Raw genomic sequence first — 24,796 nt, forward strand, 5'->3', positions numbered from 1 at the left:
AATAACCCCCATCTCTGAACTGGCTCCATCACTCTGCTCTCCTCCCCACTGAGAGCTGGTGTGTGGGGAGCGGACTGGCGCATCATCCAGGTGGGGCTGCACACTGATGGTGGTGGAGGTGATCCCCCTTACCTGTAAAGCGCTTTAAGTGGAGTGTCCAGAAAAGCGCTATATAAGTGTAAGGAATTAATTATTGTTGTTGTTAATAATAATAATAATATTATTATTATTATTATTATTATTATTATTATTATTAAGACCTGTTCCATTGTTGGGGTGCCCATCCTTTGTGTTTCTTTCACCTTTCTCTGTGAGCTGCGCTTCACTCCAGACAGCCACGCCGAAGTCTGATCTTGCCGGCGCAGATCACGCTCTCCAGAACCACGGCCCCTGGTCGCCGCCAGTCCGAAGCGTGGAGCCGGCGGCAGCGGACATTGCGCGGCGCTGGGGGTTTAAAAGGCGGGGCCTGTTCCTGGCGAGCCCGCCCCAGCCCGCTGCAGACAATACGGCCGCCGCCGATTGGGTTGGCCGGGGTGCCCGTCAGTCAAGCGCACGCATGGAGCGCCGCTGCAGGTAGCGCGTAGGGGAGGGGCTGAGAAAACTGAAAGGTCAGCGAGGGATGTTGTACAGGTACAGAGGCGCGGACTGAAAGGAGAGAGAGAGAGAAAGAGAAAGACCGACGGCCTGAGGGACATGGGGGCAAAGTCGAGCTGACGCGGAGCGCGGTCTTGCCCGGGACGCGAGAAGAGCGGCGGGTCGCCCGGTTTCCCCTCCTGGAGTCGGGGTGTCATGCACAGCCGGGAGAGGACGATCTAAGCGGATCGAGGTGGTTTGGGACGGACCGGGTTCCGATCTGCCGCTCGCAGAAAGTTTGGAGGCTTGCTCGTGGCGGGGGGGAGGATTTCATTGAGAAATAACAGGTATGTCTCCCCAGCCCGTCTCTCGATGCGCAGTTTCCGGGTCCTCCATTGCCTTAATCTAGGCTATTCATAGCGCCGGCTTCCCCGTCTGTCGTTTAACAACCTTGCCCGTTTGACTGCTGTTGAGGATGCGTTTAAGCTTCTTAGCCCGGGAAATGGCTTAATTCACGCGTCTATTTACATCTCCCACTTCACGCACCGCGGCCAGCCCAGGGAAACGTAGGCGTGTGGGGCGAAAACAGACGATGCTGACGGCGGTGTCCTGCGGTAGCGATGCGCACCTTTGTGGCTTAGAAGCCTGGGACCCTGGTGGATTCATTCCAGGCGTGATGCCTCCTCCTCTTTCAGCGCCGGGAGCGGCGACGGCTTGTCCCGGTGCTCGTCGTGTTGCCCGTTTTCATGGCGACGAAGTGACCTGCGCGACACGCGTCGGGGGAAAAAAAAAAAACCGAAAGGGACCGATGGTGGGGTGGTTTTTTTTTGTGGATGCGATGTAAAAAAAAAAAAGGCAGAAAAGCCGGCAGCCTCACGCACTGCGGTTAAACCCCTTTCACGCTTTTGACCCCTGGAAGGGGTGACTGCTCGCTTTCGCGGCCGAGTCCGCTGCCTGGTTTCAATCCACCGATGACTGCGGGATTGTTCCTAGGTGAGGTGAGGTTATCTCCCCCCCCCCACCCCCTACATATACACACACTTAAATGTTGACCGGAATGTCCGTAGGGGACACCTTGAGGTTGGCTTTGCTGCTAATTGCGGTCATACCCCCCCCTCCGCGCTGACCGCCTGCCTTCCTCTGCGATCCGCACCGGTCAGCGCGGAGAGAGGGGTGGACGCGCAAAGGCGCTGGGCATTGTTTCAGAGGAAACACTCCCCTAGGCTCGGTCAAACAAAGTTTCGTTCCTAAACCCTTTTTTTTTTTTCCCGATCTCGCTTGAGCTCCAAACTAGATACAGGCGCCGCTTTTTGGTAATCTCCGTGCATAATCAAGGGTCGTAGCTCGCTGTTCTCCTCAATCTCCTCCCCGCCCCGGTCCACCTCCTTTTCCTGGCCACCGGTGGTCTCCCCTGCAGGTGCGCAGGCGACGGGCTCCGCCTGCGAAAGTCAGCCGGGAAGGTGCAGGGTGTGAACCGAGCCGCTCCGGCGGGCTGTGATTCGCCCGGGCGCTCCTGTTGAAGCGTACTGGGCAACAGAACAGCCGTGGCGCCTTTCAAGTGCCTGTACACGGAGGATAAAGCTGTTTATTTACCAGCCCCAACTGACGTTTTCTTATGGTCTTTTAACGTGATGCTGCACGTTTACAGCACTCCAAATTAAAGCTCTTAGAATAAAGGAAAGCAACAAAATCTTTCAAATTTAAATGTGTTTTTTTAGATGTATTACATATAGTTATCAAAAGCTTTTCTTTTGCAATGGACGCCTTGCAAAAATAACTGAAGGTGTCTGTTGAGGTGGGGCATTTGTATAGAAACGGAGGGTGTTTTTTGTAAGGACTTCATTTTAATGGAAGGCCTTTATTCTCAAGAGAGTCCGGGATCCGGGAGTCCAGTTGGTCCAGGTCAACCTCATCGTTGTAACTTTATCACGGTGAGAAGCACGTTGAAGTTATTTTTGAATTTCACAAGTAACTTGTTCCGTTCAAGTCCGGACCTTCACGTCAGAAGTGTACCCTGATTTTTGTTTGAAATCAGTTTGTTCTCTAACTTTGGCTGCGTGATCTAACAGATCACCTGATTACTTGAACCAGATCTTTAGATATCGATGACTTATGACCTGTAAAACCTTCTGGACTGGGGCTGTCCAGGACCAGGGATGAAGACTCCCCTGATCTGTTCTGTTAGAGGACAGATAACAAACAGTAGAGTCATATTTGTCTGCCTTTAAAGTAAAATACATATATGCAAGTGCAGCAGTGAGTTCTACCAGACCCTGGAGATTCCGAGTAGAAGCTGTTGCCTTTTCAGCATATTCACAACGAGGCGTGACGGTCTCTGCTCTAGTTTAGTTTACAGGTACTTTGACTAAATGGGACAGTATTTGTCATTAACTTTATCCAAAGCATTTTGTATTGGTGCCTCTTTTTTTGCAGGCGAGCTCTTTACTGGAGCTGTCGCAGGGCAGGATCTCGATCAGCAGATAGCTACAGAGCCCCAAGTCTGCCCTGCGTTCGCCGCCCCTCTCCCCCCAGCTCCCTGCTATAATGCTGTCCTTTCTGACGGAGAGCAGCACTCTTTAATAATGGACTAAAGAGCTCTAATTTATCCAGCATGACTCCGCTCATGTGAGAGAGACGAAATTGCATGTAGTCGTCACACAAAAAAAAGTTGCGCTTGGAATAAAAACCAAGTTTGCTTGCCTTAATCTTATTTGAAGTCCCATGTATCGTTCATGTAGCAGAGGCAGAAAGGCCCCTCCTGTCTCTACCCGCAGATTACGTCTAAAAAGACATTGAAGCCGTGCAATGCGGTTGTTTTCAGAGCTGGGGAGCTCAGGAATTTTTCAGTTTCACTTTTTTTGGGGGAGCGCGGTGCCTTGTGCTGCTGCTGCCTCGAAGCTCTTGGCTTCCGGTTGACGTTCTAGTCCGGCACCTTCTGTGCGGAGTTCGCATGGCGCCTGTATCCGGGTGGGTCTCTGTCAGAGGCTCAGGCTGCCTGCTAGTTGTCTCCAGACATGCCGTCTCGGTTGATTGGCCTCTGTGAGTCATTTTGTGTGTGTGTGTGTCCACCCAGTAGTGGACTGATCTCATCCAGCATCTGCTGTCCACCCATTGTCTGTCCAGTGAGCATCTGGCTCACCGCCACCCTGTAATGGACTGTTCGTTTATTGAAATTAGCGGGGTGGGGGGGGGGCAGTGTTTGAATTTTGCACTAGAGCTCACGAGAGCAGATGAACCTACCTGCTTTGATGTGGCTGTAGTGGTGAGTGAGAGACCGAACATCAAGATGGGGGGGGGGGGAATTTAAGCAGGGTGGCGGTGGATGCGTTTGTTACTTCTGCGCCAGACGGGGCTTGAAGGTGAAGGCATCTCTCCCCCAAGGGGAGAGCTTGTAAAATTCCACGCAAGAAGGCTGCCAGACCCACATCCAACCCAAGGCCGCAGAGTCAGGTGGCAGCAAAACTCACCCCTGTGTGCCACCGTGCGGCCCGTACTGATGCCATGGGTCTGGACACAGTGCGGGCAGCTGGTCATCTCCGCGTGTCTGCCAGGGGGATCACAGTTCAGGGGCAGGACTGTAGGAGGCCGCGGGCACAGTGCTAAACCGCCCCCTGTCTTGCTTGCAGGTGCCAGGATGCTGCGCTTGGCGCTGTGCGCGGCCGTGCTCTTCCTCTTGAGGCTGGTCCTCGGCCTTCCCTGGGTCCAGGTGCTGCCCGGCCTCCTCATCTTCTACCTGGGCTCGGGGGGCTGGAAGTTCATCCGCATCTTCGCGAAGACCGTGAGGAGAGACTTGCAGTGAGTGCCGGCCGGCCAGCCCTCGGCTCTCTAGGACAGGAGCGTGTGGGTTCCAGCTCAAACGTGCTAGGAGAATGGGCGTCCATGTGCATTGAGCTCTTTTGAAATTAAGAGATCCAGGCAGATCTGTTGGCGGGGGGGGTTTGAGCAGCGAAAATGCATTTATAAAGAAGCATGATCTGCCCCCAGATAGAGAGACTGCAGTTTGTAAAAAAACCTCAGTGGCTCAGACTGCTGTGGAGAATTGTCATTGTCCAGTATTCGGAAACAATCACAAGTCTTGCTTATTCCTCAACCTTTATACCGGTGTTAATGGACGCCTTTAGAGCAGGGATCTGTAACGCTGGTTCTGAGCAGCTCCAAGCTGTGCGTACTTGTCCAGTAGGCTGCCATAAATCACCAGTTTCATTTTTGTTTTCTTCAAGGGAGCTTTGCTCCTTGAGGGGCTGCAGTGCCTGTTGAGTTGAGCTCAGAGTGATCTCTTCATTTATCTTAATTGAGCAGATCACCTGTGCAGGCATTCGCAGTCAGAGTGTGCCTGATCTTGAGAGATTGGTGGTTGAGTTGAGCTCAAAGTGATCTCTTCATTTATCTTAATTGAGCAGATCACCTGTGCAGGCATTCGCAGTCAGAGTGTGCCTGATCTTGAGAGATTGGTGGTTGAGTTGAGCTCAGAGTGATCTCTTCATTTATCTTAAGTGAGCAGATCACCTGTGCAGGCATTTGCAGTCAGATTGTGCCTGATCTTGAGAGATTGGTGGTTGAGTTGAGCTCAGAGTGATCTCTTCATTTATCTTAATTGAGCAGATCACCTGTGCAGGCATTCGCAGTCAGAGTGTGCCTCATCTTGAGAGATTGGTGGTTGAGTTGAGCTCAGAGTGATCTCTTCATTTATCTTAATTGAGCAGATCACCTGTGCAGGCATTCGCAGTCAGATTGTGCCTGATCTTGAGAGATTGGTGGTTGAGTTGAGCTCAGAGTGATCTCTTCATTTATCTTAATTGAGCAGATCACCTGTGCAGGCATTTGCAGTCAGATTGTGCCTGATCTTGAGAGATTGGTGGTTGAGTTTAGCTCAAAGTGATCTCTTCATTTATCTTAATTGAGCAGATCACCTGTGCAGGCATTCGTAGTCAGAGTGTGCCTGATCTTGAGAGATTGGTGGTTGAGTTGAGCTCAAAGTGATCTCTTCATTTATCTTAATTGAGCAGATCACCTGTGCAGGCATTCGCAGTCAGAGTGTGCCTGATCTTGAGAGATTGGTGGTTGAGTTTAGCTCAGAGTGATCTCTTCATTTATCTTAAGTGAGCAGATCACCTGTGCAGGCATTCGCAGTCAGAGTGTGCCTGATCTTGAGAGATTGGTGGTTGAGTTGAGCTCAGAGTGATCTCTTCATTTATCTTAAGTGAGCAGATCACCTGTGCAGGCATTCGCAGTCAGAGTGTGCCTGATCTTGAGAGATTGGTGGTTGAGTTGAGCTCAGAGTGATCTCTTCATTTATCTTAATTGAGCAGATCACCTGTGCAGGCATTCACAGTCAGATTGTGCCTGATCTTGAGAGATTGGTGGTTGAGTTGAGCTCAGAGTGATCTCTTCATTTATCTTAAGTGAGCAGATCACCTGTGCAGGCATTTGCAGTCAGATTGTGCCTGATCTTGAGAGATTGGTGGTTGAGTTGAGCTCAGAGTGATCTCTTCATTTATCTTAATTGAGCAGATCACCTGTGCAGGCATTCGCAGTCAGAGTGTGCCTGATCTTGAGAGATTGGTGGTTGAGTTTAGCTCAGAGTGATCTCTTCATTTATCTTAATTGAGCAGATCACCTGTGCAGGCATTCGCAGTCAGAGTGTGCCTGATCTTGAGAGATTGGTGGTTGAGTTTAGCTCAGAGTGATCTCTTCATTTATCTTAAGTGAGCAGATCACCTGTGCAGGCATTTGCAGTCAGAGTGTGCCTGATCTTGAGAGATTGGTGGTTGAGTTGAGCTCAGAGTGATCTCTTCATTTATCTTAATTGAGCAGATCACCTGTGCAGGCATTCGCAGTCAGAGTGTGCCTGATCTTGAGAGATTGGTGGTTGAGTTTAGCTCAGAGTGATCTCTTCATTTATCTTAAGTGAGCAGATCACCTGTGCAGGCATTTGCAGTCAGATTGTGCCTGATCTTGAGAGATTGGTGGTTGAGTTGAGCTCAGAGTGATCTCTTCATTTATCTTAATTGAGCAGATCACCTGTGCAGGCATTCGCAGTCAGAGTGTGCCTGATCTTGAGAGATTGGTGGTTGAGTTGAGCTCAGAGTGATCTCTTCATTTATCTTAAGTGAGCAGATCACCTGTGCAGGCATTCGCAGTCAGAGTGTGCCTGATCTTGAGAGATTGGTGGTTGAGTTTAGCTCAGAGTGATCTCTTCATTTATCTTAAGTGAGCAGATCACCTGTGCAGGCATTCGCAGTCAGATTGTGCCTGATCTTGAGAGATTGGTGGTTGAGTTGAGCTCAGAGTGATCTCTTCATTTATCTTAATTGAGCAGATCACCTGTGCAGGCATTCGCAGTCAGAGTGTGCCTGATCTTGAGAGATTGGTGGTTGAGTTGAGCTCAGAGTGATCTCTTCATTTATCTTAATTGAGCAGATCACCTGTGCAGGCATTCGTAGTCAGATTGTGCCTGATCTTGAGAGATTGGTGGTTGAGTTTAGCTCAAAGTGATCTCTTCATTTATCTTAATTGAGCAGATCACCTGTGCAGGCATTTGCAGTCAGATTGTGCCTGATCTTGAGAGATTGGTGGTTGAGTTTAGCTCAAAGTGATCTCTTCATTTATCTTAATTGAGCAGATCACCTGTGCAGGCATTTGCAGTCAGAGTGTGCCTGATCTTGAGAGATTGGTGGTTGAGTTTAGCTCAGAGTGATCTCTTCATTTATCTTAAGTGAGCAGATCACCTGTGCAGGCATTCGCAGTCAGAGTGTGCCTGATCTTGAGAGATTGGTGGTTTACTAAGGCACAATCTGCTGAATTGAACAGGATTGGAGACCCCCCTGTTGATGGGAACATAAAGGTAAATCAGTCACCTTTGAGTGGAACCCTAATGTAACCCCAAAAGAATAAGATAGAAGTGGGAGGCTTTGTTTTTAATTAAATACGAGAGAGCCTTCAGGACTGCAGAGTTCAAAACTCCAGTAAAGTCCTTTACTGAGCTCTGATTATGCCTCCGGCGGTAATGGCCAACAGATCGCCCGCGATAAATCTAAAAACGGGAATTTGCAGAACCGCACAGAACCGTGCATTGCAACATCAGTCACTGGAGTTTCGCTGTACGCAAGAAGAATCTGCCCCAGCGGCTGAAGTGATTCAGACCTCTGCAAGGCAGCCCCGGCCGTTTGAGAGTTGGCTTTCGGTTAAAAGGAAATATGTGCTTCCGGCTTCCTCAGCGGGTCTCTGCTGGGTGGGTTCCGTTGCTGCAGTTTCTGTGCAGCAGGTTCTCCTGAAAGCAGGAAAGTCTGCACATTCCGGAAATACGAGGAAACAGAGAAGTGGTGGGAGGGGCCCAGCTTTCTTCACAAAGAGCTACAACTGTGCAGACTGTGAGTTTCGTGTTTCCCCTGATATTCTCTTGCATTGGTACACATTGGTATGCATTGCATACCAATGATGCATTGGTGTTCTTTAATTAGACAAAGGGGGTAATTTCGCTGATTTTGTTTTTTTTAAAAAAGGATTTTACCTGTCAAACAAGTACTTTGCTGGGGGGACAGAGAGAAGCTGCAGGATCTTTCGGCGGCGATCGAGCCCAGCCTCGTGCTGCTGTTGCCAGACTAGAAACAAGTAATCAACCCAGCTGAGCCACGCCTGGCTTTGAGACTCGCCGTCTCCTCACTCCAAGATCAGCCGTTCCCCAGCTCCTGGAGGCACGCTGCTGCCTTCTGGTTTGAGCTCCGTGTTAATTCAGAGGCTCATTGATTTCACTTCTTTGTTCCTGGGGGCCGGCTTGTTAATCTCCGAGCTCAGAAGGGGCTGTGTGTTTGGTACCCGCCCTCTACCAAGTTCCGAGATTTTAGATTTTTGTCGCCGATGATTTTGTAAATTAATTGAGCCACTCGCCATCTTTATCCTTTCCCAGTCAGATGGTTCCAGATCTGCCCCTCAGTCAGGTGTGCCGCCTGAAATGCACCCGATTGCACGTCTGCAGAAGGAACAGCTGCTCTTTATTGGCGTGTCAGATAGGGTCATTGTTGCCTGTGTCTGTTTAGCAGCGATAGTCCACTAGTAAGAGCTGAGTCAGTCAAAAAGGCCAACAAGCGGAGGAGAAGATAAGATAAGATCACTTTATCGGCCCTATACAATTTCTTGCATTAGGGATTTGTCTTTTCGCACACCCCAGCTTGCTCTCCATGAGACACACAGACAGGGAGAGAAGCTGGGGGTCAGAGCGCAGGGTCGGCCATTTATACGGCGCCCCTGGAGCAGCTGGGGTGAAGGGCCTTGCTCAGGGGCCCAACGGAGTAGGATTCCTCTGCCGGCTGTGGGATTTGAACCGGCAACCTCCCGAATACTCGCAATCCTCCAGCTTCATCGGAGCTCAGCCAGACAAAGAAAACAAGTGTGGGTTAAGTTATGGCACTGAAAACCGGCTGGGAATGAAACCCAGAACTAGGAATCCAGGTTTGATAGGATAGCGACTTTAGTGTCTCTACAGGAAGTGGCTCACTGGAGCCAGGGGTTTGTAAATCCTGGAAAGGTGCTATGCTGCTTCTAGAATTGAAGTGTTTAAGAGCAGAAAGAAGAGCAGCCCTTATCTAATTAATTCCTTTGGCGATTTTCTGCACCATCGGCTTCACTGATGCTGTGATTGGATTAGTGCTCAATTCACCACCCGAGAGCTGCAGTTGGGTCCGTTCGTTCTGCCCGTGCGGGGGTGGGGGGCGCCTCTCGTCCACCGTCTCCTGACGCCTCTCCGCCCCCCCCCCCCCCTCCTCCTCCCCGCAGCGCGGCGCTCGTCCTGCTGACCGTGAAGTTCCACGTGCGCCGGCACCTCCGCCAGGGCAACACCGTGCCCCGCATCTTCGCGGAGACAGTGCGGCGCCACGGGCCCAAGACGGCCCTGGTCTTCGAGGGCACGGGGGAGGCCTGGACCTTCCGGCAGCTGGACGACTACTCCAGCCGCGTGGCCAGCCTGCTGTGGGCGCGGGGCTACCGCGCCGGCGACGTGGTGGCGCTGTTCATGGAGAACCGCTGCCAGTACGTGGGCCTGTGGCTGGGCATGGCCAAGATCGGCGTGGAGGCGGCGCTCATCAACTTCAACCTGCGGCTGGATGCCCTGGTGCACTGCGTGGCCGTCTCCAACGCCCGGGCCCTGGTCTTCGGCGGGGAGCTGACGGACGGTGAGGGGCAGGGCGGGGGTGGAGAGGGGGGCGGCTGTGTTGGCGATCATTGTGCGTGAGGGCGAGGAGGAGGGTCAGTGCGGGCGAGAGAGGGCGAGGAGGAGGGTCAGTGCGGGCGAGAGAGGGCGAGGAGGAGGGTCAGTGCGGGCGAGAGAGAGTGAGGGTGAGGAGGAGGGTCAGTGCGGGCGAGAGAGTGAGTGAGGGCGAGGAGGAGGGTCAGTGCGGGCGAGAGAGAGTGAGGGTGAGGAGGAGGGTCAGTGCGGGCGAGAGAGTGAGTGAGGGCGAGGAGGAGGGTCAGTGCGGGCGAGAGAGGGTGAGGGTGAGGAGGAGGGTCAGTGCAGGCGAGAGAGAGGGTGAGGAGGAGGGTCAGTGCGGGCGAGAGAGAGAGAGGGCGAGGAGGAGGGTCAGTGCGGGCGAGAGAGGGTGAGGAGGAGGGTCAGTGCGGGCAAAAGAGAGGGTGAGGAGGAGGGTCAGTGCGGGCGAGAGTGAGGGCGAGGAGGAGGGTCAGTGCGGGCGAGAGAGAGAGTGAGGGCGAGGAGGAGGGTCAGTGCGGGCGAGAGAGAGAGTGAGGGCGAGGAGGAGGGTCAGTGCGGGCGAGAGTGAGGGCGAGGAGGAGGGTCAGTGCGGGCAAAAGAGAGGGTGAGGAGGAGGGTCAGTGCGGGCGAGAGTGAGGGCGAGGAGGAGGGTCAGTGCGGGCGAGAGAGAGAGTGAGGGCGAGGAGGAGGGTCAGTGCGGGCAAGAGAGGGTGAGGAGGAGGGTCGGTGCGGGCGAGAGAGAGAGTGAGGGCGAGGAGGAGGGTCAGTGCGGGCGAGAGAGTGAGTGAGGGCGAGGAGGAGGGTCAGTGCGGGCGAGAGAGGGTGAGGAGGAGGGTCAGTGTGGGCGAGAGAGTGAGTGAGGGCGAGGAGGAGGGTCAGTGCGGGCGAGAGAGAGTGAGGGTGAGGAGGAGGGTCAGTGCGGGCGAGAGAGGGCGAGGAGGAGGGTCAGTGCGGGCGAGAGAGAGTGAGGGTGAGGAGGAGGGTCAGTGCGGGCGAGAGAGGGTGAGGAGGAGGGTCAGTGCGGGCGAGAGAGTGAGTGAGGGTGAGGAGGAGGGTCAGTGCGGGCGAGAGAGGGCGAGGAGGAGGGTCAGTGCGGGCGAGAGAGAGTGAGTGAGGGTGAGGAGGAGGGTCAGTGCGGGCGAGAGAGGGTGAGGAGGAGGGTCAGTGCGGGCGAGAGAGGGCGAGGAGGAGGGTCAGTGCGGGCGAGAGAGGGTGAGGAGGAGGGTCAGTGCGGGCGAGAGAGGGCGAGGAGGAGGGTCAGTGCGGGCGAGAGAGTGAGTGAGGGCGAGGAGGAGGGTCAGTGCGGGCGAGAGAGAGTGAGGGTGAGGAGGAGGGTCAGTGCAGGCGAGAGAGGGCGAGGAGGAGGGTCAGTGCGGGCGAGAGAGTGAGTGAGGGCGAGGAGGAGGGTCAGTGCGGGCGAGAGAGGGCGAGGAGGAGGGTCAGTGCGGGCGAGAGAGGGTGAGGAGGAGGGTCAGTGCGGGCGAGAGAGTGAGTGAGGGCGAGGAGGAGGGTCAGTGCGGGGGAGAGAGAGAGAGAGGGTGAGGAGGAGGGTCAGTGCGGGCGAGAGAGAGAGGGTGAGGAGGAGGGTCAGTGCGGGCGAGAGAGAGAGAGAGAGGGCGAGGAGGAGGGTCAGTGCGGGCGAGAGAGTGAGTGAGGGCGAGGAGGAGGGTCAGTGCGGGCGAGAGAGGGCGAGGAGGAGGGTCAGTGCGGGCGAGAGAGAGTGAGTGAGGGTGAGGAGGAGGGTCAGTGCGGGCGAGAGAGTGAGTGAGGGCGAGGAGGAGGGTCAGTGCGGGCGAGAGAGGGCGAGGAGGAGGGTCAGTGCGGGCGAGAGAGAGTGAGTGAGGGTGAGGAGGAGGGTCAGTGCGGGCGAGAGAGGGTGAGGAGGAGGGTCAGTGCGGGCGAGAGAGGGCGAGGAGGAGGGTCAGTGCGGGCGAGAGAGAGGGTGAGGAGGAGGGTCAGTGCGGGCGAGAGAGGGTGAGGAGGAGGGTCAGTGCGGGCGAGAGAGTGAGTGAGGGCGAGGAGGAGGGTCAGTGCAGGCGAGAGAGGGCGAGGAGGAGGGTCAGTGCGGGTGAGAGAGAGTGAGGGTGAGGAGGAGGGTCAGTGCGGGCGAGAGAGAGAGAGGGGGTGAGGGTCAGGGTCAGGGTCAGTGCGGGCGAGAGAGAGTGAGGGTGAGGAGGAGGATGAGTGTGTGTGAGCGAGCTCAGAGTTACACTATTTGAAGCCACAGACTACAGGATATTGCAGTGCAGTTTCTTTTCCCCTTGGTAACAGAGCAGCGTGTGGGTGAGCAACTGATCACCAGAAGCAGAGGTCTTGTTTCCTGCTGAAAGAGGAAGTTGTGTGGATGTTGTTGTCACTTGGGCAGGATTTTGTGCTTTCAAACAGGGATATCCCGCCAAAGAGGGTGCCTGTATCCGCAGCTTCACAGACCAGTTCAGCCAGCCACTATAAAAGGGTTAACTGGACTTATTCAAGAATCCCACCCAGCTCTTTCGGTGTTGGTACTTTAAAAAGACCCAGATGGAACAGCCTTCTGAGATCAGAACTGGATAAATCTGAACTCAGCTATCATGAACATCCAACGTCCATTTACTTCAGTGCAGGTGATGAAGACGATTCTGCTAATGAACAGAACCCACAACAAACTTCTGGTCAAGCAAGCTGGGCCAGATGGCCTCCATTCATCATCAGGCGAGCTTAATGTTTGAGGCAGCTGGAAGAACCTTTACAGTCTGTCACAGTGGGCTCAATCTGATCTCAGGCCTCTGCGGCTTGTTCAGTTTCAGAGTTAACTGTGTTTGCTGTGGCTCTGCTGTTCAGGACCCCAGGTCTGAGGTGGCCACGTCTCTGCCTGTTTTGTTTTCAGCTGTGCGGGAGGTCCACAGCTCCATGGGGAAGACAGTGAAGATGTTCTGCTCGGGGGACTGGGACCCCCAGAAGGTCCCTGAGGGGACAGAGTGCCTGGAGCCCCTTTTGGAGGCATCCCCCCCTCACCCACCCAGCGCGCCCCAACGCGGCTTCGTAGGTGAGCTTCTGCGTGCTACAGGAAGGGTGCACCATATTTTTTTTTTAAATTCCTCTAGTTTTTTCTGTTTCTAGAATTTCTTTATTTTCCCAGGCTTGACAAAGTTTTCTCTTGTATATAATTGATCCGATAGGCAAGTCATTCCATCAGGTAAGTAAACTGGTTGTCCTGGGCTGAAGGGAGGTTAGATTTCGGTCCCAGGATCTTAATTCATAACCAATCGGGAGCGTGATTTGATCGCATTTTAAATTGATCCAAGTCTTTGGAAATCAACGATTCTGTGGTTTGCCTATAAAAACTGTGCAATATGTTTATGACTGTGTTAAACGTTAAAAACCTTCATTAAAGAACATTCTTATGTGCGTTTTGGTGTGATCATATCCCCGTCTCATTATAGAGCTTAATTGAACGGGGGGGGAAAAAATTCTGCTTCTCGCAGTTTCGTAAGACGGGTAACAAGATGTTTCCTCTGCCCTCTCGCAGATCGCCTCTTCTACATCTACACCTCGGGCACGACGGGCATGCCCAAGGCGGCGATTGTGGTGCACAGCAGGTGAGCCAGCGGTAGATGAGATGTTCTGCTGTGGCTTAGCCAGTGAGCCACTCTGCTGTGCTGGGCAAACTGGACACTGAAAGCAAAGTGCTGGTCTTTCTTTCAAAATGAATGCATGGCTCTTGGAAATCGTGGCCTCGGCTGAAATTCTGGAGGTTTGCAAACGCACAGCCCCGAGCTCCCACTGGTGTAATGTGTTGAACTGCTTAACTGAAGTGGGTTGTTGCAATGCTTCTCTTCAGCCTCACAGCTCTTTAAGTTTATTTCGAAAATAATAAAAATAAACCTTATTTATAGAGCACCTTGCATACAAATAGCAGCTCGAAGTGCTGCACAAACCAAGCAAAAAAATACAATCTTAAAATTGAGAGAGAGAGACTTTCAGTTGTCAAGGAAAACACAGTAATACAGTACAGCCACATACATGTCCATTTATGCTTAAAAAAAAGGAAACAAATAAAAATAAGGAAAGTGGTAATGGAATAAGAACAATAAAAGATAAAACAGAAAGATAAATAGAAAGAACAAAGATTAAAAAGGTATGTTTGCACATGTTTTTTAAAACAATGTACCGAGCTTGCCTGCCTGATGAAAAGTGGCAGTGAGTTCCATAATTTAGGAGCATAAAATATCGAAATAGTCCACGTTTATGTTTTTTAAATCAAGACGATTTGAATTAATTTGAAAACTCGGGCTGGGTCAGAAAGCAGAAGACACGCGGGGCCTACAGGAGTCTGAGCCACCTGCTGTAGAAAATTGCTGACTGACCCCACGTGTCCTCAAGATTCGTGTTCCCTCCTCACTCTGTCCTTTCTGCTTCCTTTTTGTGGGGCACATGTCTGAGACGATACCGACGTCTTACATGGTGCCCGTGATTGAATTTATTATTCAGAGCATCTGGGTGAAATGTAGCAAGAAGGCACCTGCATAGCCAAACACAGTTTCTTATGCTTGTCAAGGGCAGGACAGGACAGGACTTGCAAAAAAATAAAAAATTTGGGGCGGTGCGGTGGCACTGTGGCTCAGGATCTGCGCCTGTGGCTGGGAGGTTGCCGGTTCAAATCCCGCGGCCGGCAGAGGAATCCTACTCCGTTGGGCCTCTGAGCAAGGCCCTTAACCCCAGCTGCTCCAGGGGCGCCGTGTAAATGGCTGACCCTGCGCTCTGACCCCCAGCTTCTCTCCCTGTCTGTGTGTCTCAGGGAGAGCAAGCTGGGGTCTGCGAAAAGACACATTCCTAATGCAGTAAATTGTACAGGGCTGATAAAGTGATCTCTTACTGAGTCTTTAGAGCTGGTACATTTGAAAGATTGATTTCGTGAGTCTTTTTGAAGCCTCCAGGTGGACATCAGGAGTCTGACTGGGTCTCCGTCTCTATTCCAGGTACTATCGGATGGCAGCGCTGGTTTACTACGGCTTCAGGATGCGCTCTGATGATGTCCTGTATGACTGCTTACCCCTCTACCACTCTGCAGGTAACAGACAGGGGCTTGCAGTGAGCTGTGGTTACCTCATGTTCTTTAACTGAAGTGCAGTTTTCGTGAGATGCAACACGGTAGCATTCTCACCAGTCATAGTTAAAACCCTGTGCCCTACAGCTTCAGCCATCCTTGATTTGGACATTTTGAAAGAGTGACAGATATAATTATAATCATTTCTGGACACTCCGCTCAAAGTGCTTTACAGGTCATGGGGAATCCCACTACCACCACCAGTGTGCAGCCCCACCTGGATGCTGCGCCAGTCCGCTCCCCACACACCAGCTCTCAGTGGGGAGGAGAGCAGAGTGATGGAGCCAGTTCAGAGATGGGGATTATTAGGAGGCCATGACTGGTAAAGGCCAAGGGGAAATTTGGCCAGATAGGAGCCATGTCCCTCTGCTTTGAGCGGATCATAACTTTTAGGGAGCCTTGCTACTAAAATATTGTACATGCAGCAAAATGCCACATGGAAGCTAACAAGCTCTTGTTAACTGCAGACCAATGTGTCTTTTTTATATTTGTAAGTGGCCTCCAGTATTAGAGAGTAATCATAGGACTAATCCAAAGCAACACGGACCAGCATGTGATATGTCCCTTGATTCCTAACTAGTACCAGACCCGGTGTTCTCCGAGGTCTGTGCTATGAGGGTAAGAAGCCTGATGCTAAGTGACTTCACCAGAAGCATGTTTGCTGGCACGCATGGCTCAGGTGCCCCCTTGAAAGCAGCAGCACACCTGGCTCATGTGGTGATTCACGGGGGCTGGTTATGCTGAGGCGCAGTTTGGGCCCCGGGAAGCTCATGAACAGCTGTTCACATCCCAGGCAGAGCTGCGCCACCTGCTGTGGGCGGAGCATTCCCGTATTACCGTGAACACAGTGGGGCCGCTGCTGTGAGCGTTGCTGGAGGTGGACCGATCCTCAGTCAGGGGTGTCGTCTGAAATGTACTGTATCGCAGTGATTGTATAGAAACGAGCGAGCGCTCTTGAGAATGTCCTTGCGGCTTCTCTGGCCCTCCAGGGAACATCGTGGGGGTGGGGCAGTGCCTGCTGCACGGCATGACGGTGGTCATCAGGAAGAAGTTCTCCGCGTCCCGCTTCTGGGACGACTGCGTGAAGTACAACTGCACGGTGAGTGCCTCCACGCCGCCGGCTCCGGGCACGGGGCCTCGTCCCACTCCGGGTTTTCACGATAACTTACTCACACCAGACCGTTTGCTTAGTTCATTCGGCCCCTGCTGACATCCAGATTGACTCCCGTTAGATACCGCAACCCACCTCAGGCTCCGTGTGAACGTCTCGGTTACCCACACTGAATCTGGGCTGGGCTGGTCCCCCGAAAAACCGAAAGGTCTCGACACAGACAAAATGTTTTCCGTTTCTGTCTTCGGTTTTCCCAAGTTTGTGGTGTGTGACACTCTGAGCTGTGTGCTCTGTGTGACACTCTGAGCTGTGTGGTGTGTGTGGTGTGTGACACTCTGAGCTGTGTGCTCTGTGTGACACTCTGAGCTGTGTGGTGTGTGACACTCTGAGCTGTGTGGTGTGTGTGGTGTGTGACACTCTGAGCTGTGTGCTCTGTGTGACACTCTGAGCTGTGTGCTCTGTGTGACACTCTGAGCTGTGTGGTGTGTGACACTCTGAGCTGTGTGATGTGTGACACTCTGAGCTGTGTGGTGTGTGACACTCTGAGCTGTGTGGTTGGTGTGGTGTGTGACACTCTGAGCTGTGTGGTGTGTGACACTCTGAGCTGTGCGGTCTGTGTGGTGTGTGACACTCGGAGCTGTGTGGTCTGTGTGGTGTGTGTGGTGTGTGACACTCTGAGCTGTGTGGTGTGTGACACTCTGAGCTGTGTGGTGTGTGACACTCTGAGCTGTGTGGTGTGTGACACTCTGAGCTGTGCGGTCTGTGTGGTGTGTGACACTCTGAGCTGTGCGGTCTGTGTGGTGTGTGACACTCGGAGCTGTGTGGTCTGTGTGGTGTGTGTGGTGTGTGACACTCTGAGCTGTGTGGTGTGTGACACTCTGAGCTGTGCGGTCTGTGTGGTGTGTGACACTCGGAGCTGTGTGGTCTGTGTGGTGTGTGTGGTGTGTGACACTCTGAGCTGTGTGGTGTGTGACACTCTGAGCTGTGCAGTCTGTGTGGTGTGTGACACTCTGAGCTGTGTGGTGTGTGACACTCTGAGCTGTGCGGTCTGTGTGGTGTGTGACACTCGGAGCTGTGTGGTCTGTGTGGTGTGTGTGGTGTGTGACACTCTGAGCTGTGTGGTGTGTGACACTCTGAGCTGTGCGGTCTGTGTGGTGTGTGACACTCGGAGCTGTGTGGTCTGTGTGGTGTGTGTGGTGTGTGACACTCTGAGCTGTGTGGTGTGTGACACTCTGAGCTGTGTGGTGTGTGACACTCTGAGCTGTGCAGTCTGTGTGGTGTGTGACACTCCGCGCTGTGTGGCTCCTGGCGTTCACAGGCCCGTGTTTGCTATGCCCCAGATTGTGCAGTACATCGGGGAGATCTGCCGCTACCTGCTGAACCAGCCGGTCAGGGAGTCGGAGAGGCAGCACCGCGTGCGCATGGCCCTGGGCAACGGGCTGCGCCAGTCCATCTGGGAGGAGTTCACCTCCCGCTTCAGCGTGCCCCAGGTGGCAGAGTTCTACGGGGCCACCGAGTGCAACTGCAGCCTGGGCAACTTCGACAACAAGGTACTGCAGTCGGGGGCGTCAGCAGCAGGGCCTGCTTGGAAGGGCGGATGGCGGCATGCTGGGAAGGAGGCATGATGGCGTGTTCTTCCCAAGTGGTTTCAGATCTACGGGCCTGTCTCCTTTTCCTTTCTGCCCCCAGAGCTTTAGCCTCGGTGAAACACGGACTCACGTCCGGTATGAAATTATCAGCCCTCCGCGGAAGACCGCTTGACTCTAAGCTATCGAATGACTTTGCACACTCGCTTGTCCTCATACAGTACCGTATCGTGTCTTGATGCTGCGTCACGGCTCTGTATTTGCCCCACTGCTGCAAAGTGAAACACAGGTGGTTGTTTTTTTTCTGGGATTCTGTATTTTGCGTGCTTGTGCTTTCTCTGGCCCTGGGAGGAACTGCGGGCCTGTGTGGTCAGGGCTCTAGATTCAGAAGTTAGAAGGTTGTGGGTTCGAGTGTCCCATGACAGCGGTACTTGACCACAGTTGCTCCAGTGCACCTGGCTGTATAAATGGGTACCAGCTTTGGCAGGGGCAACTCGAGGGCATGACACATGTCACAAGCTATAGGGCCCCGGAGGTCTCCTGGCTCAGACTTGGACTTTCCTTTGGCATGAAAAGCCCTATTATTGTCAGTTTCATTTTCCATAAAACTTTTTTGTTGGGTTTTTTTTTTTGGGGTGGAATGGTTAAAATCAGGGGGGGGACTGGTGGTGTGACAGTTAAGAGCTGCCACCACATAGCCCTTGGGTTCAGGATTGATTTGACACTGCCGAGCCTTCTGTGCGGAGTCTGCACGTTCTCTTTGTGCTCATGAGGGCTGTGTCTCTGGGAGCTCCAGTTGCCTGCCACTTTCCACAGGTAAATTGGCGTTGCTGATGGTGTGTGTGTGTGTGTGCTCCCGGGAATGGACTGGTATCCTGTCCAGGGTGTAGTCCTGCCCTGAGCTCCTAGGATAAGATCCGGTTGGCCTTGACCCTCGGCAGCATTAATTGGCTTTCTGATATGTGTGGTTACGACCTGCAGCATTCCCAGATGGTGCAGATGGTGGGTTTCTGATCGCCATGCCTTCTTTGTGTCTGTCGGAAGGTGGGCGCCTGCGGCTTCAACAGCCGGATCCTGCCCTTTGTCTACCCCACCAGGCTGGTGAAGGTGGACGAGGAGACCATGGAGCTGATCCGCAGGCCTGATGGCGTCTGTATTCCCTGCAAGCCAGGTACTGGCGCCTGGCTTCTCGCGCCTCGGCCGCAACATCTTCCTGAACGCTTTGAGCCCAACATGGCGGCGCTCTGGAACCAACAGTGAAACACGAACTGGAGGCCACAAGTGGAAACAACATGAATTGGACATTTAAAAAGGAGAAGGGGGGGGGTGCTTCTTTACACAAAGGGTGGTGGGTGTGTGGAACAAGCTGGCTAGCCATGTTGTTTAAGCCAGTATGCTGGGATCGCTATTTAAGAACCAAGCTATAGCAGAAGGCAACATGTGGGGTGACCTCCTAGCTGGCTCACGTACACAAAGTAATCTCTCTCTCTCACTCCGCAGGAGAACCAGGGCAGCTGGTAGGCAGAATCATTCAGAACGACCCGCTGCGGCGGTTCGATGGCTACGTCAGCGAGTCCGCCACCAGCAAGAAGATCGCCCGGGACGTCTTCAAGAAGGGGGACAGCGCGTACCTCTCGGGTGTGTAGCGGGGCGCGTAGCTGGAATCGGTCACAGGGATGGTCCTGCCGGCTCCGTGCACTGCCCTGGGCTTCCCTTTCGAGCCCCCAGTCTTCCCAGCTGTGGAAATCCCTTGCTCAGACGCAGTTCTGCGCCCGGAAAACCCTGTGATGGACTGGCGTCCCGTCCCAGATCGTACCCTGCCTTGGCTCCAGCTCCCCTGCGACCATGAAGTGGAAAAAAGTGGTTAGAAAATAGAGGGGTGGATTATTGCATCTGTCATTTTGGAAGGGGAGACGTCCTGGTTCTGCTGGCAGCTGATCAGGGTAACAGGGGCTGTGAGCAGCTAACCCCAAACTCCGCAGATACCCGTATTTCCCAGTCACTGGGGGTTGTTTGGATTGGCAGGGCTGGCAGGCTGAACTGCAGAGTTCTTTCCCCACTGTCCCCAATCCCGACTTTGCCCGACTGGACCCCTTTATGTTACTGGAGCCGTCCGAGTGCAGCGTGTTGCTCAAGAGACCAGCAGCTGTGCCTCCCCTGGGATTTGAACCCACAACCTCCGAGTCGCAAGCCCCTGTGCCGTTATGGCCACCCTACAGCTCTGCCCTTTGTTGGCTGTGGAACACAGCGCGGGGAACGGTTGATTTGTTATCCTTGGGGGAAGCTCTTGTGTCCTCGGTCGCGACGCACGGCAAGAAACGTCCAGACTTCCTCCCGGTATTGTGGGGGGGCTGATTCCTTTCCTTTCTCCCCACCCGCAGGCGACGTGCTCATCATGGACGAGTTCGGGTACATGTACTTCAAGGACCGCACGGGGGACACCTTCCGCTGGAAGGGCGAGAACGTGTCCACCACGGAGGTGGAGGGCACCCTGAGCCGCATCCTGGACATGACGGACGTGGTGGTCTACGGCGTGGCAGTGCCAGGTAGCTCGTCCACCGCTTGACCCGGCTCCTGCAGAACGGGCTTCCTGTGGGCCCTCCTGTCGCTCCCACCCCCCCCCCCCCCCTCCAAACAGCACAAACGATGAAACCCACCTCGGTCGTTATATCTCAGGAACGACGGCAGCACAAACACTGCTTTCCACGGCAGGAACGCGGCACTACCGAATGAAACCGGTTCGGTTCTCCGGTGCCGCAGCAGGGGGGGCTGAGTGACGTCACGCGCCCGAAAAAGAAGGCGGTATGTCTCAGGACCGAAAGCAGCTGGGGGGCGGAACGGTGCCTCTGTGGCTCAGGATCTGCGCCTGTGGCTGGGAGGTTGCCAGTTCGTATCCGGCGGCCGGCAGAGGAATCCTACTCCGCTGGGCCCCTGAGCAAGGCCCTTAACCCAGGCTGCTCCAGGGACGCTGTATAAATGGCTGACCCTGCGCTCTGACCCCCAGCTTCTCTCCCTGTCTGTGTGTCTCATGGAGAGCAAGCTGGAGTCTGCGAAAAGACACATTCTTAATGCATGAAATTGTATAGGGCTGATAAAGTGATCTTGTCTTACTTTCAACGGCTAAAACCGGCACAAACGCAGCACTGACGAATGAGGTGGGCTTCTTCGTTTGTGCTGTTTGTAGGGGGCCAACTTCACGCAGCTCATTCCTGTGGGCTGCCCAGAATTAGGGCTCTGGGACTCACTTCCCGGAGGGCTGCTGTCTTCGGGCTTTACAGTACGTCCTACCTGAGCTGTCCATCGAACCATCAACCAAATTATTTTCTATGGTAGACGTGTGTAGGGTTTTTCTTCGGTTTTTCTTGTCCTGCATCGCATTGCATTAGCCTGTGCAGTGACTAGTGAGCAGGAAGGGCCACATCACATGACGGTTCCTGGGAGCCCTCACTCCCGCCCATAGCGGCACCTGGGGGTGGCGGCAACATGCCGACTTGCAGTACTTTTTACAACAAAGTTCACGATTCTGTGCTCGATTTGGAATTCGTTCAGTGTTTTCTAGACCGTCAAGGATTTGTTCCCGAGGTTTAATAACCGGTCTGAGAAACTGGGACTGCGGTCCCTCTTTCAAGGAGGCCAGAGGGCCCGCTTCCTTCAAAGGCCTCGATGTTCTGCCTCTCAGGCGCTGAAGGGAAGGCCGGCATGGCCGCGATTGCGGACCCCCACAACGGGACGGATCTGGAGAAGTTTGGGAGGAAGCTGGAGAGGGCGCTGCCCCCCTACGCGCGGCCCGTTTTCCTCCGGCTCCTGCCGGAGGTCAACAAGACAGGTGGGTGACACGTCGGCCTGGAAGCCTTTGGATCGATGTGCACAGCGGGGAGCAGGTACGAACTTCCCAACCCGCGCCGGTGTGCTTTTTTTCGGAACGTAGCTCCCCGCAGGCTCCTGGCCGGAGGAGGCAGGGAATCGGCCTCAGCAGCGTGGCCTGACGGCTTGTGCCACACTCCCACAACCCTTTGTGTAAAGGGGTGGCTCTTGTTTTAAGTTAACCGATTTGAGCATGAGAGAGAGTCAGGGTAATTCCAAGGACAGGTGAACCAGAAACCAGGACTGAAACTTAAGAATTTGCCTCCGAAGAGCATACTTTTGGGAGAATTTGTCACAAATCAGCCAGTTGATTGGCCCATTAACCTTGGTTTAGTTTCTATAACACTCTGAAGAGTGCTAGATGAGTGCAGTGTGCTGGTTTATGTTAGTTGACGTCCCTGTCTGTTTGCCCAGTGCTGTTCTGATCGAAGTGGTGATCTGTCTCTTTGCAGGGACATACAAGTTCCAGAAGACCGAAATGAAGAGGGAGGGCTTTAACCCCAACGCGGTCTCCGACAGACTGTATTTCCTGGAGCCTAGCCAAGGGAAATACGTCCCATTGGACGAGGAGCTGTATCAGAACATCCTATCAGGAAAGCAGAAACTGTGATGTCGAGGACTGAGATCTCCGACACCTCAGAACCTGATGCTGCAGATCAGACCCTCTGCACCAGGAGCAGAGGGGGGGTGGGAGGGGGGGGGGAATAAAGATATATAATTCAATCCTTAATATTTTGGAAGAACGGAGACGGATGCTGATTCTGGGGCTGAAATAGATGCGCACAGAGGATCAAAAGGGGCAGAACTTGCAGATCTGACTCTCAAACAACGTAAATAAATCTTCCTTTGTTTCTCTGGCTGGCGTGAAATGAAACCCTTTCTCTCTTACCTGGGGAAAAGCCGCCTGCTGATCCGGTATATTCAGGTTTCTCAGCGGGGTTTGCTGTCGGTTAACTGTCAGGCCCTGCAGAGTCGGTTTTTTTTTGTACCCATTTTTAAAGCGACATACCACAGCTGTAACTGTTAGGTATTTCCGAAAGCACATGCAGATTTTATTTTTTTAATTTTGTCATCGTTTTTATATTTAAGATTTTTAAATATATTTTGAAGAATGTTAACCGCTGCTTTTCAGTGTATGCTTAGCAGGTGTTGCAAGGCCACGGCAAGGCGTTTGAGTTTTAAACAGAATGTTGCGAGAAATAAATGGTGTTGACTTACCAAATCCAAACGGAATTTATTCCATTTGAATTTTGTTGTTAGGTGTGGCACATATTACATTATCTGACCAAGTGCATTTTCCAATCTACGCCTTACGTTCTGTTAAGGCTGCTGTACGATCTGATTGCTAGGTGTGTGCCGGGTTCATTTTAAACTCTTATTTCAGTTTAAATTCTAAAGATGAGTCCTAGCTGAATGACAGGAAGTGTCAGGGAGGAAGGCAATTAGACTTGCACAAAGTGAGAAGCACAATGATGATCATCCCTAGAGGTGTGTGCAACACCTATATACTTCCCCCAGTTTCTTCTTAGCCCATCTTGAGACATCCGTTCACGGCTTATGTGTGCTGCTATACTTCTGCGCAGCAAATATGCAAATATGCTGCATCAGCGAGGCTTAATTAACAGGAAAGCACAAACAGAATTGCTCCTTCCAAAGTTTAAAAATAGCCCAAGCCCTTTGCAACTGCCAAAGCTTGCAAAGACAGACTAAACACTCGATACAGGATGCATCTGGAGAGTAATAAAAAAAAAACCCTGCAAATGACAAGTATGGAAGATTGGAAGAAAAAAAAGATTTGAATGAAAAACACCACTTTTTTTTTCTTATTTTTTTAAGAGCGCAGGTTTCTTTAACAAACAGGCCGGAGTCACAGATCAGGCAGGCTTCGGGAATTTTACACGTATGGTTGAAAGGGTTACATTCGCTCAGCCAGAAGGCGGACACGCTGCTCGGATGCGTGAGGGACATGTCCACCCAATTCATGCTTTTTTAAATCGTTTGTGTTTCTGCGTGATCTTTGTGAAAATGCAGTCTGGTGCAGAAGGGCAGGGCCGCATTCCCCGCCCGACTGATCCAGTGGTCTCGGTGCTATAAATGTGAAAATCCCCAGCCTCTTTGCCGAGGACGAACCCAAAGAACACTGATCCATCTGCGTCTGAGCTCTCTCGGTGAAATATCCAGGGTGGAGGAAAAGAGGGTGAAAAATAACAGTTGTCTTTTTTTTTTTTCCCCCGCCAGCATGAATGAGGAGCAAAGCAAAGCGCTGTGCCTTAACTTCTGGAGCGCCTGTGCTGGGTCTGGGCCAGATTCTGCAGAAATTGCTGGCCTGCGAGTAGAGAGACGGGACAATAGTCAGTCTTTCTCCCAGGACAGACAATAACCAGCAGTTTGGACACCCCAGAGGAAGAATTTTTTTTATTCCACTCATCCTCTCAAGAAGTCTGGATAAAGGAGTGGCTTGTATAGGCTGCGAGGCACACTGCTCTGATGTGTGGTGGGCTCGAGAGACCCCTTTCAGTGTATAATTCATGGCTGGGGGGTCAAAGGGCAAAGGTCAGATTTGTCAGTCATCGTTGCTTTTTTTTCTAGGTTTGATTGTTGTTCTGTTTTCTAGCACCCAGCAGGGCGGTCTCAAAGTCTGGGTTTTGTGTTGTCATTACGATCCCGTAAGATGATCTAAGGTTGTTTTGGATTAGATCCGATTGAACGCTAGGAGTAAAAAAAAAAAGGTGATCCGAGCGACGGATTTAAAAGCAGCTCAGTGTGCCTTTTCCCTCTGGTCCACATTCCAGTTTTACACGCTGGGTGAAGGTGTAACGTCCACTTTGTCGCCTACACGTCCAGTGCAGTCTTGGGCACACTCTTCGGCTGTGGGTTTCATCGGTGAATTTCTGAAATGTGATGTGCAGCTGTCCCAGTTTTTAGGTGCAATAATAAACAGATCGCTGATAAAAGATATGGCAAGACGATGTTCATTTTTAAAACCCATAACCCATTGGTTCTTTAAATTGTCATTGTGTCATCTTTTGCAAAAAGCTTTTAAATGCTACCTTTTTTGCACCTCAATGAAATACGAGCAAAATGGGATAACTGTACTGGTAATTAGTCCCCTGAGACTGTTTATATACCCACATCGCTTACAATGAAAGCACTGCGGAGAGCTTTCTGCCAGCACTGAGCTGTTAAACACAGATCCAGACTACTCGATCGATAAGGACCCTATGCTATTGTTCATAAGGACAGGGGCATTAGAGTCAGTGTCCTGGTTAAATTTCCTTGTGGAGTTTAAGAAACCTGGCCTACCTAAAGTTACCTCTTTATTCACCTGGTGAAGCAACGTCTCACCTTTCCTGATCTGCTCGCTACTGGTGCAG

At 52.6% G+C, this 24,796-nt stretch overlaps 1 protein-coding gene across 1 annotated transcript; it reads left to right on the forward strand.

The window, feature by feature from the left end:
- The first annotated feature begins 624 nt into the window (after nt 1-624).
- slc27a4 (solute carrier family 27 member 4) lies at nt 625-24,376 on the forward strand. Its single transcript, XM_088940750.1, has 13 exons — nt 625-920; nt 4,200-4,368; nt 9,346-9,740; nt 12,642-12,800; nt 13,284-13,353; nt 14,734-14,825; nt 15,851-15,960; nt 17,313-17,522; nt 18,603-18,729; nt 19,059-19,196; nt 19,940-20,104; nt 21,238-21,384; nt 21,875-24,376. Exons 2-13 carry the CDS (start codon nt 4,208-4,210, stop codon nt 22,030-22,032), a joined length of 1,932 nt encoding a protein of 643 aa, XP_088796876.1. The 5' UTR covers nt 625-920; nt 4,200-4,207; the 3' UTR covers nt 22,033-24,376.
- The last annotated feature ends 420 nt before the right edge of the window (nt 24,377-24,796 follow it).

The sequence above is a fragment of the Atractosteus spatula genome, chromosome 23 (genome assembly GCF_055471065.1).
Source record: "Atractosteus spatula isolate fAtrSpa1 chromosome 23, fAtrSpa1.hap1, whole genome shotgun sequence".
Lineage (NCBI taxonomy): Eukaryota > Metazoa > Chordata > Actinopteri > Semionotiformes > Lepisosteidae > Atractosteus > Atractosteus spatula.